The 17,464-nt window shown below is 52.4% G+C and overlaps 1 protein-coding gene across 1 annotated transcript in view; it reads left to right on the top strand.

Moving 5' to 3' along the window:
• Positions 1–17,464, top strand: part of Cacna1g (calcium voltage-gated channel subunit alpha1 G) — a 64,887-nt gene that overhangs the window by 33,064 nt on the left and 14,359 nt on the right. The window contains 13 exon segments of the mRNA XM_040749526.1: positions 1,418–1,486; positions 3,038–3,122; positions 3,203–3,399; positions 6,774–7,205; positions 8,002–8,102; positions 8,214–8,337; positions 9,972–10,040; positions 10,201–10,385; positions 11,237–11,363; positions 12,693–12,818; positions 13,690–13,779; positions 14,205–14,397; positions 16,430–16,483. Of these exon segments, the coding sequence (XP_040605460.1) occupies positions 1,418–1,486; positions 3,038–3,122; positions 3,203–3,399; positions 6,774–7,205; positions 8,002–8,102; positions 8,214–8,337; positions 9,972–10,040; positions 10,201–10,385; positions 11,237–11,363; positions 12,693–12,818; positions 13,690–13,779; positions 14,205–14,397; positions 16,430–16,483 (1,852 nt within the window).

The raw sequence follows: 17,464 nt of genomic DNA, 5'->3' as shown, positions 1-17,464 counted from the left end.
CTTTCCCAGCATGGGAAGGATTGACAAGGGCCTCACAGGAGATTCCCTCTTAAACCTTCATAGTGTAAGTGCCCTTACTGAGAGAGTGTCAGTCACCCAGGGCCTGGTGCCTTCAAGGGCTGGGTTGCTTCAGGTAAGGTATGCAATAGAGAAAGGATTTCAAGGTTGAACCTCCTCCATGGGGTGGGCTGCAGCTGTAGCCCTGAAGGCCTGGGCCGGCTGCTCCACTGTCCTGCATGGCGTGTCATTCAGTGATGATGGCTTGGGCACATCCAGAGCCACCTGTCCTTACCTCTGTGGGGTGTCAGGTCTGGCAAGGGAGGCTAGTTTTGGGGTAGTGATAACCTGGAATACTGTTTTGTTTTTGTTAACAAGACAGCCCACCTCAGTGGAAGGAGCTTCTGTCCCATTTTGGCAGACCTCAGCGGGAGACCTCAAGGGTAGCCCTCTTGCTGGCTTTAACATCCTGCTAAGAGTGGGTAGGGGTGGCTTTGGGGACAGAGCCTTCTTGGCTGCTGATTTCCTGATTCCCAGGGGGTAGTGCCCTGAATTCCTGTATATTTGTCATCCATGCACTTAATTAGATGAACAAGCAGCACACCCTGTATGTAGCCATTAATTGCTGCTAAACAACATCATGGCCGCCATCCCACTGTTACTTGTCACCTCTCATCCTGCTCTGGGCATATGCATCCATTCTGACTTGAACTGAATCTTAGAAATGATGAGACCAGACTCTGCTCCTCATTGAGGCCCTGTCCCCAGCTTTAATCCACTTCTTCATACCCTCTCTGCCCATCCCTACCCTTGGAACAAGCACCTTGGAACAGAGAGAGGGAAGCTGCGTTCTCAGTTGGAGATGTGGGGCACAGCCCACAGTCTCTAACTCTGCACAGTGTGGGGCAGTTTCTTTAACTTCTGTGACCTCAGGTGCCTACCCTGCGAGATGCTTCTAATGGTGCCATCTCCAACCTTGTAAGGAAGTGAGCTTTTGTTCATAAGCAATTTAAGGCTGGGTATGGTGGCACACACCTGTCATTCCCAGCCCTTAGAAGGCAGAGTCAAGAGGATCCTGAGTTCCATTCCAGTCTGAGCCATGTAGTGAGACTTATCTCAAAAAGTCAAGAGCCGTGGATGTGATCCCTAGTTCCACAGAAAAGCACAGTGGCTACTCTTACAAGGACTATGGGAGGACTTGATCCTTCCTACGCTTCTTACCTTTGTGACCTCTGCCTCCACCCTTCGGATTCATTCAGGCCTGGGGGCCTGAGGCTGGATTCTAGAAGGCTGTCCTGTCCCACTTTCCCTTCCCCGTGTCTCTCATTTCCTTTTCTTCATCCTCTTGGGACATTGCTGATCTTTGAGGGCCCGAGCGCCTGTGAACAGCAGCCTCCCCTGCCTCCCCCTCTCGCTGTAGGAAATCAGCAAACGGGAAGATGCGAGTGGACAGTTAAGCTGTATTCAGCTGCCTGTCGACTCCCAGGGGGTAGGTATGCAATCACGAGTTGGCATGCCCCTGTGCCCAGCGCCCTCTCCACTCTGCCCCTGTGTCTCTGTGCTCCTGTTCATGCTCAGCTGTCGTGCAACCTGTGGTCGCCGTGGTGGTCATTGGTGTTGTGAGGTTTGCTTTGATTTTAAGTCCCTTCCCCCACCTTGAGGACACGAAAGGGAGGAGCATCTTTGCCTCTGCCCACATCAAGCCACAGAGGGCAAATTCCCATCCCGGCTAGGCCTGTGGATGGGCCCGAGAAGGAAGGGACTTAGAATCCTCTGTGGGCACATGCCTGTGGGCGCCGCATGCGTGCCTGCCTGCACCTGGGTCCTGAAGGAGTCTGAAACGTCCAGCCTCACTGGAGTTAAGACCTGTGGTCCTAGAACATGCGCCCTCATTCTTTTCCCCTTCGCCCCTTGCCCCGGGTCTCCACCGGAGACCTCACAGATGCCTCAGCTCAGTACAAGTCCTTGGAGGATGCAGGGATGGGCTGTAGCTCTTGCTGTACGGTGACAAAATTTTAAACCCACTACTTCGAGTCTCTGACCACTAGTCATTGAACTAAATCCTACCAGCCATCTCTTGCTGTACGGTGACAAAATTTTAAACCCACTAGTTCGAGTCTCTGACCACTAGTCATTGAACTAAATCCTACCAGCCATCTCTGAGCATGTCCCTCCTTCTGGTCCCTCATGCCAAACCTGTCCTCTGCTGTTCCCTGTGCTGGCACTAGAATTTGGGGCGAAGCCAGGCTTCCCACGGGACCCCATAGTGCTGTGCATCCCTAGCAGCCCCCTGGAGATCACACTTGATAATTAAAGGCCTCGTTAGGGATGTAAACTGAGTTAATGAAAACGATCCCCTGAGATGCCAATTATCCAATATTTATGCCCTTATCAAAAGTAGCAATCAAGTATTTTTAATAACTTCTTAAGGAGGAGTGTATAATTACTGGGAAACCTACTGACCTGCTAAGAAGGAAGGGAAAAAATCTATCCCAGAGACAGAGAGAGAAGTAGAAATGGGGCCAGGAAGAAGCTGGGACTTGGAAGGTAGAGGCCAGAGGTCAAGGGACTAAGGTGTCATTGTGCTAAGTTGCTCTGGCTTGGGTCTTTCTGTTTCCTTCACAGATCCACAGGTAGGAGATTCAGGGAGGGACAACATGAGGAGGAGGGAAGGGACCTTGAGTAGGCTTTTGGAACTGAGGCTGTAGTGACCTCTTCACCCTGGTTCTCAACCCCTCTGGCCTGTGCCACCTGCCCATCCAGCCACCCCCTTCTCCCCTCAGCTAGTTTTGGTGCCAGGCCAGCCAGGCTGCTTGTGCCGTAAGGTTTGGCTGGTGGGAGGCAGAGGCATCAGCCATGGGAAGCCCCGGGCTCCCAGCCTGGGTGGTCTGGCCTGTCTCCATGCATGCCTCGTATCTATCGTGGTTTCTGGTTCCTGTGGTCTGTGTGGTGTGTTCATGTGATGAGACGGAGACCTTGGCCCATGATGATGACACCTGCCTGGCCCGGGTCCTAATGGCCCACTGTTCCCTGACCCTAGGGAGATGCCACCAAGTCTGAGTCAGAGCCTGATTTCTTTTCACCCAGCGTGGATGGTGATGGGGACAGGAAGAAGCGCTTGGCCTGTGAGTAATGGTCCTGAGGGCATAGCCTCTGGCCCTGGCCCTGCCCGGATGGACTCAGGATCTCCCCTCTCCTCCTGCAGTGGTGGCCTTGGGAGAACACCCAGAACTTCGAAAGAGCCTTCTGCCACCCCTCATCATCCACACAGCTGCTACGCCCATGTCGCTGCCCAAGAGCTCCAGCACAGGCGTGGGGGAAGCACCGGGGCCCGGCTCTCGCCGTACCAGTAGCAGTGGGTCTGCTGAGCCTGGAGCTGCTCATCATGAGATGAAGTCGCCGGTAAGGAACTGCGAGTTGGTGCCCCAATGTGGGAGATTAGTGGGTGGCAGGATGAGGGGATGGAGGCAGGCAGATCCAAGGAAACGGCCCCTGGGACTGGACAGAGCAGTCAGGGCTAGGGAAGCAGTGTTGTTACCCAGCATCCCCTGCTCTCTTCTTGTGTGACCCAGGCAGGATTTAACTTCTCTGGGCCTCTCCCGTAGGTCAAAGATGGGGTACACACTTCCCCTTTATACTTTATACAAATCCTTATTTAGCTCTTGATCCCATGCTAGATTCTGCTGTAGATACTATGAGTGTAATCTTTACTGCCCTACTACTGTGAGAGAGGTACCATCATTGCTTCCATTTTACTAATGGAGACTTCAATCTCAGGTGGCTGAAGTGAGTGACAAAGCCAGCTTTTATAGTGCAGAAGACTGTGCTTATGCTGTCTTTTTAGCTTGAAGTCTTTACCTTTGATTTGTTATTATTTTAATTGGCATTTCAAAACAGGGTCTCAGTACATAGCCCATGCTGGTTCTGAACACATGACCCTCCTGCCTCAGTCTCCCAGAGTACTAAGATAAGAGGCATGCCTCACTCAGCCAAGGCTTTATTTATTTATTTGTTTTGCTTTGCTGAGACAGGGGCTCCCCATGTAGCTCTAGCTGCCTGGAATTCACTATGTAGACTTGGTTGGCCTTGAATTCACAGAGTTCCACCTGCCTCTGCCTCTGGAGTGCTAGGATTAAAGGTATGTGCCACTTCATTGGCTAGCTAAGACTTTATTTCTAATTGTTAAACTATTGTATATGCTTATGTTGTAAAATTCAGTTTTTGACGCATACAAATATGAAATGACATTATTATTTTTTATTTTTGGTTTTTATGAGACAGGGTTTCTCTGTATTGTTTCGGAGGCTATTGGTCCAGCCTGGCCTCGAACTCACAGAGATCCGCCTGCCTCTGCCTCCCGAGTGCTGGGATTAAAGGCGTGCGCCACCACCGCCCAGCTGAAATGACATTATTAAGTTAATTAATGAATATAACACCTCACATACTTGTTTTCTGTCATCACATTTGAAGTCAACTCTCTTAGAAAATTCAAAAATACATTAGGTCATTGATGTTTATAGTCACCATGCTACTACAGGTGTATTCCTTTGCTCTGATTGACATTTTGTACCCTGGACCAAATAGCTCCCAGCATCCCAAGCTCTGTGAGCCACCATTCAGCTCTTCATACATCCAGTCCTTTCAGAATCCAAACCGAGATCATGGGGGAATCTGTTTCTCCGTGTCTGGATTATTTTGCTTTGTATCCTTTTCTCCAAGGTCACCCATGTTACTGGCAGTGACAGGATTTCCTTGTTTCCATTTTTACTATTTGTATTTAAGTGTGTGTGCACACGCATATGCACGTTGTGTGGAGGCCAGAAGTCAATGCTGGATGTGTTTCTCTGTTGTTCTCCACCTATCTTTCCAGACAGGGTCTCTAGCTGAAGCTCGTGCTCACTGACTGTCTAGACTGGCTGGTCAGCAAACATGAGGGATGCGCTCGTCTCTACCCCTGACCCAGAGCTAGAGTTACAGCTGTGCCCAACTACACCTGGCTTTTGTACATGGGTGCTGACTATCTGAACTCAGGCCCTCATGCTTGTGTGGCAGGGATCTTACCCACTGAGCCATCTCCCCAACCGCCTTCTTTGTAAAGGCTGAGTGCTATGTGAGAGTCATAAGCAGTTATCAGCCTCCCAGTGTGGATGCCAGGAACTGAACTAGGGCTCTTTGAAAGAGCGTTGCATGTTCATAACCACTAAGCCATGTGTGTAACCCCATTTTAAAAATCCTTTTGGCTGATGGATACTTTGCTATTGTGAACAGTGACGCAATGAACATGAGCGTAGAGCTGGTTTTTTTGCGTAGTTATTTAGAATCCTTTCTGTATATATCTATAGTTGTAGAATTGCTGGACTATATAATCATTCTATTTTTAGATTTTTGAAGATCTTCCATATGGTTTTCCACAGTAGCTGTACTAATTTACATTCCTACCAACAGTGTGCAAATGTTCCCTTTTCTGCACATTGACTTGGACCATAGTTGTTCCAACAGGTGTGGGGCACTTGCTGTTTTAACTTGTATTTGGGGTGTTTGGAGATGGCTCAGTAGGGAAAGCACTTGCCACACAAACATAGAGCTGGGCACAAGGGCATTCATTGTAATCCCAGTGATCCTATGGTGAGATGAGCAGAGACAGGAGGATCGTGGGAGTTCAAAGACTAGCTGGGTACGTAGTGATAAAGAATAAGAGACCTTATCTCAAGACATGGTGGAAGCTGAGGACCAACACATGAGGTATACCATGACACACACACACACACACACACACACACACACACGGATCTCATAAATATATATATATACATACACACGCATATATATGTATACACAAATAGATATCATAAATATATACACATGCATATATATGTATACATATGTAGATCTCATATATATATACACATACACATATATGATGTATACACACACAGATCTTATATACACACACATAAAAGTGAAAAAGAAATGATTAGCTTTTCCCTGATGATTAGCCATACTGAACATTTTCCATGTATATTTATTTGCTTGCAGTTTTTGTCTTCTTTTGAGAAATGTTTACTCAGGCCCTCTGTTCACTTTTGTTGTTTTGCTTTTTTCAAGACAGAGTCTCACATATCAGGCTAGCATTGAGCTTGATGTGGTGTAGGCAAGGGTAATCTTAAACTCCTGGTCACCATCTCTGAATCCCTCCAAAGTGCTGGGATTGCAGGTCTTCACCATTACACCCAGCTATCAGTTGTATTACTTTTTTCAGTAGTTCTCAGCCTTCCTGTGGTTGTGACCTTTTAATACAGTTCCTCATATCATGGTGACCCCAACCATAAAAGTGTTGCTACTTCATAACTGTAACCTTGCTGCTGTTATGAATCATAACATAAATATCTGTGTTCTCCATGGTTTTAGGTGACCCCTGTGAAAGGGTCATGTGACCCACAGTTGAGAACCACTGGCTTTCTTGCTATGAGTTATTTGAGTTCTTTCTTGCCATTATTTGACGCTGCCTCTCAGTGATGACAACACTCATCTCACAAGCTAAATGAAAAACAAGTGCTGGATCTACTTTACAGATGAGAAAGCAGAGGCACCGAGAGGCTTAGTTACTGGCAGGTTGAAGCAGGGCTGAACTGAGGCACTGGATTCCAGACCTCCGGTTAACGTCACTTCTGCCAATGTCCATTCCGGGGAGGCTCACAGGATAGTAGGGGTCCACGTGAGAAATGAAGGCCCTTGCAGACTCAGCTGACGTAATTTCTTCTCTGCTCACCCTGCAGCCAAGTGCCCGCAGCTCCCCACACAGTCCCTGGAGTGCGGCAAGCAGCTGGACCAGCAGGCGCTCCAGCCGGAACAGCTTGGGCCGGGCCCCCAGCCTGAAGCGGAGGAGTCCGAGTGGGGAGCGGAGGTCCCTGCTGTCAGGAGAGGGACAGGAGAGCCAGGATGAGGGGGAGAGTTCGGAGGAGGAGCGGGCCAGCCCAGCAGGCAGTGACCATCGCCACAGGGGTTCCTTGGACCGTGAGGCCAAGAGTTCTTTTGACCTGCCTGACACCCTGCAGGTGCCAGGATTGCACCGCACAGCCAGTGGCCGAAGTTCTGCCTCTGAGCACCAAGACTGCAATGGCAAGTCAGCTTCAGGGCGTTTGGCCCGGGCCCTGAGGCCTGATGACCCCCCACTGGATGGGGACGACGGTGATGATGAGGGCAACCTGGTAAGATTCCCACGGGGCACAGTGACCCCCTCACCCCTGATCTTGAGAGAGGGCAGTCTTGCCCAGGCGACTTATCACCAGACATGCCCAGTCTGCAATCTTGCAGCCTTTCTCTCTGCCACCCTGCAGAGCCTCAAACCCTCATGCTTGTGGCCAGGGCTGGCTGCTCTCGGCTGTCCTTGGTGGATATGAATGGTTTCAGGCAGATGTGTATGAATCTTTCATGGCCCTCCCCCTGTGACTCAGGAAGACCCATCACTCATCTCTCTAAACTGACGTCTCCCCTCCCCGCCTGTCCCCCTTTCCCATCTGAACCTCATCACAAGCCCTGACTTACAGCATGTCCTTAGCCACTTACTCCTCCCCCACCCCTTCACCACCCCCTTTACCCTGAAGATGAGCACAAGGACAGGGGCGCAGGATGAGGGTTAGCACATGAGAAGGGTCTGTGTCTCCTTGGCCCAGGTGTATCTGAGCAGACAACTGTGATGGGTACATTGTTTGATAATTGATGCAGTTTCCAAACCCAGCAGGGAGGGAGGAAGAAAGGCAGGGGGCTGGGCAGGAGGCGGGAGGCTGGGAATGCAGGGAAGGAGGGGGAGGATGAAGGAGGGCGATGCTGGGGCTTGGTGTGTTGGGAACCAAGAGGTGGTTTTAGAGATAAAGGTAAGGAACAGGACAGAGGGCTTGTCTAGAAGTTGGGAGGGATGGAACCAGGTTCAGGGCAGTTCAAGAGGAGACAGACTTTGAAGGCTTGGAGTCCTGGATTAGCTCACACCTCAGTGCTCCTTTCTAGAGCAAAGGGGAACGAATGCGCGCCTGGGTCAGAGCCCGGCTTCCTGCCTGTTGCCGAGAGCGAGATTCCTGGTCTGCCTACATCTTCCCTCCTCAGTCAAGGTCTGTTGTGTTGCTCTCTGGGGATGCTAGCCATGGGGTCAAAGTGCAAAGCAGCGGGGATAGTCTGCAGGTTCCTCTCCTTCCCAGCCTTTACCTCTGTCCCCGGAGCAGGTTCCGTCTCCTGTGTCACCGGATCATCACCCACAAGATGTTCGACCATGTGGTCCTGGTCATCATCTTTCTCAACTGTATCACCATCGCCATGGAACGCCCCAAAATTGACCCCCACAGCGCTGTGAGTCACCAGGATATAAACACTTCTGTTGAATTCTGCTGAGCGCCAAGTTCTCCCTGGGTTAGCAGTCAGAACAAGCAAAGGAGGCGAGAAAGCTCAAACTCTCCAGTTTGCCTAAGGTCACATATCACAGACATGGCAAGGGGACAAGCCAGGGCTCCCTTTAGGACTCCTGGACTCTGTTATTTGTTTCTGGACCCATTGCCAAGATGCCTCCTGTGTCCTCTCCTGCCTCAGTTTCCCTTCTACTGGCAAAACAGCCCAACTGGGTACTCCATTACCTTCTTATATTATATGAAATATATATATATATATATATATATATATATATATTTCTTCCAAGCCCTGTCCTAAGATGAGGTGACACATAAGATTGATCCTGTGTAGGCAGAGCAGTACTGCTTTCCCTGTGCCTGGCCAGGAGTCTCAATGTCACTGTGACTGGTACATTGTTGGGGAACCACACACACACACACACACACACCATCCCAAGGGTGATATACAGCGGGATACGGGATGGAGAAGCTATTCTTTGTTCCTTGGGTCCTACCAAGTCACAAACAACTAGGCTTTGGGGACCTAAGGAGAGTAGGAGGTACGCTGGTCACTTCTGCTTGCACAGAGCAGCAGAAGTGTGAGTAACTAGACACCCTTCCCAAGAGCCTCAGTTCTTTGGATGGGCCCTACTGGCTCTAGGAGCTGTCTCTCCTAGCCTGGCATCAGAGTCCTTCCCACTGGCCACAGTTCAGGTTCTAGAAGGGTAGCAGAGGTGGCCCCATTTCCCCTCTTGGCTTAAAGGTGGCCAGAGGTCCCCCCATTCCTCTTTGCTGCTTTCCCTGTCACTGTTCAGATGTCAGTGCTGCGGGCGCTTGTTTTTCATCAAGGTGGGCCTCAGCCAGGCCAGGGGAGGGTGGAGAAAGCTTGAGAATTGGAGGGGCCTGCCCACCAGGACTAGGTGGGCAGGGTGGTGCACCCCTATGCCTGTCTGTTGTCCACCCAAGACCCCATACATCATGGCACTATCTCTACCTTCCCACTCAGTTTCTCTGTCTCCAACTTTGTCCCCCTGTCCTCCATTGCGTGCACACACACACACACTCTCTCACACACACACACACACTCACACACTCACACTCTCTCTCATACACACATGCTCACCCTTCAAGCTCCCCTCTCTCAGCCATAAGAGATGACCTCAGCCCGTAAATACCAGGGCACTGGGTCACCAATGCCGGCATAAATGTGGTACCCGAGGTGGCACAGTCTGTACCCATGCTCCCGAGCCTGCCTGCCGCAGCAAGCGGGTTTCTGGGTCTCACAGCAGGAAAGCAAGTGAGCTGGTAGAATGGCAGGCAGGGTTGGAGATCAAGTTCAATCCCGCTCCAGTTTCAAGAAAGAAATCAAGGAACTGGAGATTCAGATAGCAGCCTGTCTCCTCTACAGCACACAGCAGAGGTTTGCCTGTTCAGGGCAGGGGCAAAACTTTCCAGAGTTGCAAGTCAGGCACTATGACGGGACAGTTCTTTCAGGATCAAATATCTGGAGCTGTTTTGACTTCTTCATGCCGAGCATATCTGGCCCATGGATGGGCCTCCTAATAGGTGGTTCCCGCTGCTGCCATCTCTCTCCTGCAGGAACGAATCTTCCTAACGCTCTCCAATTACATCTTCACTGCAGTCTTTCTGGCTGAAATGACCGTGAAGGTAGGGGGGGGATGGGCAGCCCTGGTTTGGGTCCTCTGACCTCCAGTGGGCATGGGGATAATGGAACTAGTGGGGGGTAGGAGGGCTGGTTACAGTGGAGGGCGGGGTTGGGGGTTGCAGGGAGAGTGGCTAGTGCCAATGACGTGATGGTGGTCCCCAGGTGGTGGCACTGGGCTGGTGCTTTGGGGAACAGGCCTACCTGCGCAGCAGCTGGAATGTGCTGGATGGCTTGCTGGTGCTCATCTCTGTCATCGACATCCTGGTATCCATGGTCTCCGACAGTGGCACCAAGATCCTTGGCATGTTGAGGGTGCTGCGGCTGCTGCGGACCCTACGTCCACTCAGGTGACCCTCCCCCCCACCCTGCCACCTTTAATAACCAACTTTAATAACCAATACCCTCACAAGGGAGCCAAATCCCTTGTGCACTCCACCTCCTGGCTGTGGACCTCAGGTAATTCTGTGTTCCACTCTGGATGACACTCAAGTCACTGTTCTGGTCATTTCCCTCCAGGACACACAGCCACTGTCTGTTTTGCACACTCCTTTCCAGTGTGGTGCGCTCTTCTGTTCCGGCTCTGCTGGGACTCACTCTATTGGGAGCACAATAGGAAGGCTCATAGGGCCCTTAGAGTCCCCTCAGGGTGATGTTCTGTCCTCCCTGTGAGTAACGGGGATCCTCCAGCTGTCTTTCCTCACCTTCTGCAGCCCTCGGGGATCACTCCTGCTAACTCTCAGCAGGGGGTCTGCCTTCCCCAGGCAGGCAGTCCCAACCTAACTCAGAATTCCTCCTGACTGGGGGTGATACCCAGACAATCGTGCTACTTCTCTGTCTGTAATGATCATCCCCCCCTTCCCTGTTGCTCCCTGCGTGCCCCTACTACGGTCTCCTGGTTGTCATCGCTCCCACCTCATTACACTGATCCCTGGGTGATGCCTGCCTCCAGTGGAGTCCTCTCCACTCCCAGCCTGATGAGGAAATACACTTGTTAGCCTGGAACTGCGGGTGCCTGTTTGGAGACTGCAGGAGGGGGAAGTCCTCGCGGTGGGAGCTCTGGGAAAAGAGAACTTCCACATATGCTGGGAGGGCAGAGAGGAGGGACAGCAAGCTAAGGTTAGGGCAGGTGGAAGGGTCCTATGGGGCAAAGGCTATGGGAGTGTTTGAATATTCACCACCCCCTCCCTCTGCTCTCCAGGGTCATCAGCCGGGCCCAGGGGCTGAAGCTGGTGGTAGAGACGCTGATGTCCTCTCTCAAGCCCATTGGCAACATTGTGGTCATCTGCTGTGCCTTCTTCATCATTTTTGGCATTCTGGGGGTGCAGGTGTGCAGGGGTGCAGGGGTGGGTGGCCTGGGGAGTCCCCAGTTTCACAGAGGCTTCAAGCCCATTGGTAACTGTAGCCTGTTGTCCCTACACCCTGTGTCTTGATTACACATGTTGGTCTGCTCCGGGATCTCCTCCCTTCTTTGCTTCTCCGAGCAGGGTGGGCTGTGTGCCAGGCCTAGGGATCCAGGGCCCAGACAGCTGGGCCAGGTTAACGGAGTGCTGGCAGGCGGGTGTAGACCCTAGACAAGGCAGGAAGTGGGGGCTGCCTGAGAAACCTGGCTTCTGGCCCAGAGAAGGAACTTGGCTCTGGAGGAAAAAGAGCCATAGCAGCCTGCAGGGTTCAGCAGACACCACAGGGAACTGGGGAGCCCCTCAGCCAGTCTTCCATCTTTGTCTTGCAGTGCCCCCATTCCAGCTGCAGGGTAGACAGCTGGCTCTTGGGCAGTGTGGGAACTCCTGGGTGGCTGCTAACACTCCCGTCCTTCCTCCTTCAGCTTCTAGAATGCCCACTATGCCCTGGGGAGGGGCTGTTCCCTGGTTTCCTAGAAATTCTCTAGCCCCAAGGACCAGGCTGCATTCACCAGAGCCTCTGCCTTTCCCCCATCCCACATGTGGTCTGGTGCCCACCCCTTTCCCACTTCCCTTGGCTTGGGAGTGAACCATTGTTGAATCCAACCCCATGGGTTTTTACTTGCCCTAAATGGTTCCCTCAGGCCCCCATCCTCCTGGCCTTCAGATCCCTTCCCTACCACCCCAGCAGGCATGGCCTGGACTATCCTAGAGCAAGAATAGACTTTCTAGACAGACCCAGATCAAAACCTTTTCTTCCAGCTAAGGTCTTAGTGAGTGAATGAAGATCCCTGGGCCTCAGCTTTTCTCTCTTTAAAGTGGGGCTCATAATCTAGGCATCTCATCGTTACCGGGAGAGTTAAATGCCCTAGCTAAGTGTGGCCCTCCAACTGGAGCCTCTGTCAGAATCACTGGGGCTTCTTGTTAAAAGGCTGTGGAGCCCACCCTAGCCAGCTGGCTCAGTAAGTCTGGGTGGGCTAAAGGCTCGTTGTTCTCAGGTGACTTTTGGCCTCTCCCTCCTCCATCCAGAGCACCATTGGCCATGCTCTTAGTAGAAGGGGAATGGCTAACTCCCTCCTTCCTCTTTGTCCTTCCACTGGGAGCAGGAAGAGGGTACCTATAGGAGAGCTTCCTGTCAGGGTTTCTGACGGACCTCAGAGGTGAACAGCCCAGGGTATGCTACATCCCTGGACTCAGAGCTACTGTAGGGTTGGAAGCCCCGGGCTCACTCTCTGTCTCCCACATGTGTGTGCCTAGCTCTTCAAAGGGAAGTTTTTCGTGTGTCAGGGTGAGGACACCAGGAACATCACCAACAAATCTGATTGTGCTGAGGCCAGTTACCGATGGGTCCGGCACAAGTACAACTTTGACAACCTGGGCCAGGTGAGTGACAGGTTTGGGGATCCTGGAGGGGGTGGGTGGACGTCCATCCATCGTAGGTAATGTGTACCAAGTCAGCTGGAGTGGACAACCACAGAGATTGGCCTTCAGCTGGCTCACCGCCACTGTGTCCCAGAGCTAGTAAACCAGTGAACAGACCCCAAAGCCCTGTAGCTCTCCGAAGGTAAAGGGGTGGAGACTCCAAGAAGGTAGGGGGCTGGGCAGAGAACATATGTGAGGTTGAGAGCAGGGTATTTTCAATATGAGTCCTGGTACCATCTTTGTGAGCTCAGTGACTTTGGGCAGCTGACCTACAGGGACCTCCAATTTCTCATCTGGAGAATAGTCTGTGCTACGGTTTCCTTGGGGTTTGTGTGTAAGTGAAATGAAATGCTTAGGTGATGAGAGTTCATGTTTTCCAGAGGTTCCCTTTTCCTCCCCATCTGTAGGAACAGATACACATAGACAGTGAAGTAGCCAGGCTGGGGTAGTCCGGGTGGTGAGCTTGCCTACTGTTCATGGGGTTTGATCCCTATTACTGAAAAAAATAGAAAGAAAGAAAGAAAGAAAGAAAGAAAGAAAGAAAGAAAGAAAGAAAATGAAGCGGCTGGTTCTTGCTGGTTTGTTTCTGTTTCTAATCTTCTAGGGCCTTAGGAGCCTCCCATCCTAGATGAGGCCAGAGACTTAGTTATCTCTCATAGCTTCTGACCAACCATGGGGGACCCTGGGACAGAGTGTTCTCCTGGGACCTGGAGTAGGAACCCCAAGATATTGCCAGGAGGTGCTTTGGTGGCATGTGGTGGGTAGTTCGGTGACACAATCTAGATTTCAAACAGTCTGTTATTTCCTCTCCTGCCCTCACCCCCACCCCCAGGCTCTGATGTCCCTGTTTGTGCTGGCCTCCAAGGATGGTTGGGTTGACATCATGTATGATGGACTGGATGCTGTGGGTGTGGACCAGCAGGTAAGGTGGGGGTGAGAAAGACCGTTTCTGGGTTCAGCCTGGGGTGGTTGCTGAGAGTAACCGGGCAAGCAGGGGTCAGAAGAGCATGCTGCAGCTTCCTGCGGGGTTGCATCTGTGGGCCTACAAGAAGTTTAATTCTTTCTCAAGTGATGGGCGAACTGTTAAAAATTGGTAAATTTGGCATGAAAAGCCTGAAGGTCTGAGAACACGGGGCTCCCATCCCCCCAGGGCAGGAGTCAAGCCAGAACAAAGAACAGCTACTAGATAGAGAATAGTTATTCTTGCCTGAGGCCAGCTCAGCCCAGCCACCCGATAGTCAGACCCTGGAGCTATTTAACTCTGCACAAGTCCAGCCAGGTGGGCGTCACCTGAGACGGCCTCCCATCAGGCTGATGCGACCACATGGCCTTCCTGCCCCTCACCAGCCCATCATGAACCACAACCCCTGGATGCTACTGTACTTCATCTCGTTCCTGCTCATCGTGGCCTTCTTTGTCCTGAACATGTTTGTGGGCGTGGTGGTGGAGAATTTCCACAAGTGCCGGCAGCACCAGGAGGAAGAGGAGGCGCGGCGGCGGGAGGAGAAGCGGCTCCGGAGGCTGGAGAAAAAGAGAAGGAGTAAGGAGAAACAGATGGCCGGTCGGTAGCCTTTCCACATCTCTCTGGGTCGCGCTTGACCTTGGCCTTGCGACTGCAGGGGGTTGGGAGCTGGGGTTGGCGGCTGGGAGAAGTGCTCCTGCCCCCCTCCTCATCTCCTCCCCTCAACAGCATGTCTGCCTTTAGAGCCTGCATGAAGCAGACCAGGTCAGCTCCATGGGGAAGGTGCTGTCCCCCCAGGAGGCTCCCTCGGTCTCAGCCTCCTATTCCCCAGAGGATGCCAGGTAGAAACTGACACTCAGCATCTCAGCTGTCTCTCAGAGGAGGGACATCCGCCTGACCTGACATTACACCTCCCTGTGTTGGTGTCCAGCGACCGAGGGATTAGCCTAGGTGCCAACTCAGATCAACACAGGCTTGCCCAGCAAGTATTCGAATCTCTGTGCTTGCTCAGGGTCCTTAGCTGCTCAGCCAGGGCTCAGCTGAGCCTGCAGAGAGTGTGTGCTTGAGAATGAGTTTCAGAACTGTGGTCCTTTCCTTGTCTCCAACAAAACTACCTGGCTCCTTGATGGTTGGTGGTTTTCTTGCCAAAGAAGAAAGGAAAGGAAAGCCAGGTGTGGTAGCACAAGCCTTTGACCAGAGAGAGCACTCGGGAAGCAGAAACAGAAGGATCCTGGGTTCAAAGCTAGTCTGGGCTACATAGTGAGTGTGAGGCCCTGTTGGACTAAACAGTGAGGCCTTGTCTCAAAAAGCCGAGCAAAGAAAGGAAGGGTGAGAAGGGGGAAAGGAAAGAGTAGGAAGAGTCTTCTCTCGTCTCTGGAAAGGGTTAAGCTCATAGGAAAGCTAAATAACCTCTCTTTGGCCCGAGAACCCCTCCAGGCCTCGCTGTGCTTCCAGCATCCTCTTGCACAGGGTGGGTGAGGCTTCACGCCTCTCACCGACCGGCATGCCTTGCCGTGGACAGGCTGAGACACACGGGAAAGACACAGAGTTGGGAAGGAGGGAGAGCGGCTCCGTAGCTGCTTTGTTTCGGGCGGCCTGTGTGCAGGTGCGTGTGCACCTGGCTCCCATTCGGGGCTCCTGTCTGCCTGGTGCTCTGTCATCTCCGTGCCTCTCTTAGTCACGGCCCACGCCCTTCCACGTGTCTCTGTGTGTGGGCTTCAACGCCTTCGTGTGTCTCCCTGTGTCTCTCCCTGTTTGGTCTGTGGGTTTCCCTCCTCTCCACCCTCTCACAAACTGTCTGCCTTCCGCCGATCAGACGTGTGCCGCGCGCGCTCTGAGTTTCCCTGTGGTGTGTGGAAATGTGAGTACCACCAAATGAGTGAGGGGCTCAGTGCCTCTGCCCCCTTGTGCTCTCAGCTGCGTCTTCCGCTGCCTGGGGGGCAGGTGCTTGGAGAAAGGGGAGAGTTCGAAGCTGCAGACAAGGGTAAGGGTGGGATGAGGCCAGACTTGCTCCAGGAGGATGTGGAGGGGGACTCTGGCCCCCAGGTAGCCATGAGCGGGTGCAGCTACCCAGCTCTCACATACACCCATCACCCCTCTTCCCGGCTCTGGGTTGGGGTCTGGCCTTGGCTTCCCTGTAGATTCTAAAGCTGAGCAGGTACCCTGTCCCCAGGGCCACGCTCCCACGTCGGCTCCACCCACCGCACGTCCCTTGCAGCGAGCTGCTTCAACAAGGCATCTGCAGATGGGTTTTTTTTGGCAGGAGGCACTGTGGCCCCTGCCTGACCAGCTGGCTCTGCTTCTGGGGTCTGTAGCTGTTCAGGCGCAGCTGAGGCCACAGTGGGGGTAGGAGTGGACATCTGTTCTGATGAGCCTGCCTGCCCCCTTCCAGTACCTTCCTACCCTTGTAACCCTGGAGAGTTGGCTGAAACATTTGTCTTCTTCAGGTGTCCAAGTCTGGGGTTGGGCATTCAGAACCAATCACTAGTGCTCGGCATACCCTATTTGTAGACAGAGTGAGGGTTGGAGCTGAGGGGGAGCGAGCCGCTAAGGGGCCCTGCCCAGCGCACCTGGTCCGGTCAATGACCAATGTCGTGTTTCGTTCTTTTAGATCTAATGTTGGACGATGTAATTGCTTCCGGCAGCTCAGCCAGCGCTGCGTCAGGTACTGCGTCTGGGGTGTGGGTTCATGAGTGTGGGGACGTGCTGTTTGCTCCCTCTCCATGGCTCATTGATTCTATCCTCTAGGGGTGAAGGGCTGAGGGTCCTCGGGCCCCCAAGAGGGCAGAGCCTGCGTCGTCCTCCACCCCATTCCCCTCCACCTGCCCCATAGGCCCTTGATAAGCTGGATGGAAGTGAGGTGGGCCTGGCCCCTCTGGCTTTACGGTTCTTGGAGGATCCAAGTCTTCTGTAGAGGTCCTGTGATTCTGCACCTCCTCCCTGATCTCCTGCTCTCACCATTTGATTATTAAGCTGCAAATCTCTGCCTTCTCTTGTCTGAAGGGAAATCTTTGATCCAAGAGAGAGGATGAGAGGAGCAGCGAGGGGAAGGATTTGTTTTAAAAATGTAGCAATGAATAATTGAGCCAACTCATTAATAGTCAAGTAATCACGGTGGCCGCATCATCGCTACAAACACCAGGAGTTGGGAACTGAAAGACTGTGTTAGCTACAATCTTCTCCCCCCAAAAGCCAGAGGTTTGAGAGCTAGTTGAGTCCTCACCTCCAAAAGCTGTGTGTGTGTGTCTGGGAAAACATCCCAGTGCCTGAACCTCGCCCTGTGCCCCACTCTGTCTCCTAGTCCCCTTATACTGGTCCCAGATGGAGGCTGGGAGGACCAGAGTCTATGGCAAGGGCTGTGGAGCCTCACTGCATCCCCTGCCGTCTCCACTTGGTGGTCCCCAAGCTGTTTATCCCAGGATTCCCCTTATGGCCTCCTCCCATGGATGCTGCCGTTTGGAAAACTGTCTGAAGTGGGAGCATGTGGACCAGGCTGGCTTTGTTCCACTATTTTTACTAATCAAAGGCACATTTAATTGCTGATCAGAGCTTCTGAGCCGCAGAAGGTCACATACTAAATGATGGTGAAGATAACTGTTTTGCCATTAAATTAGTCTATGGGGTCTTCACATGAGCAAATGAATGA

Source organism: Mesocricetus auratus, unplaced genomic scaffold, assembly GCF_017639785.1.
Source record: "Mesocricetus auratus isolate SY011 unplaced genomic scaffold, BCM_Maur_2.0 Super-Scaffold_100007, whole genome shotgun sequence".
Lineage (NCBI taxonomy): Eukaryota > Metazoa > Chordata > Mammalia > Rodentia > Cricetidae > Mesocricetus > Mesocricetus auratus.
The sequence above is the reverse complement of the archived record's forward strand: the minus strand, read 5'-3'. Positions and strand labels throughout refer to the sequence as shown.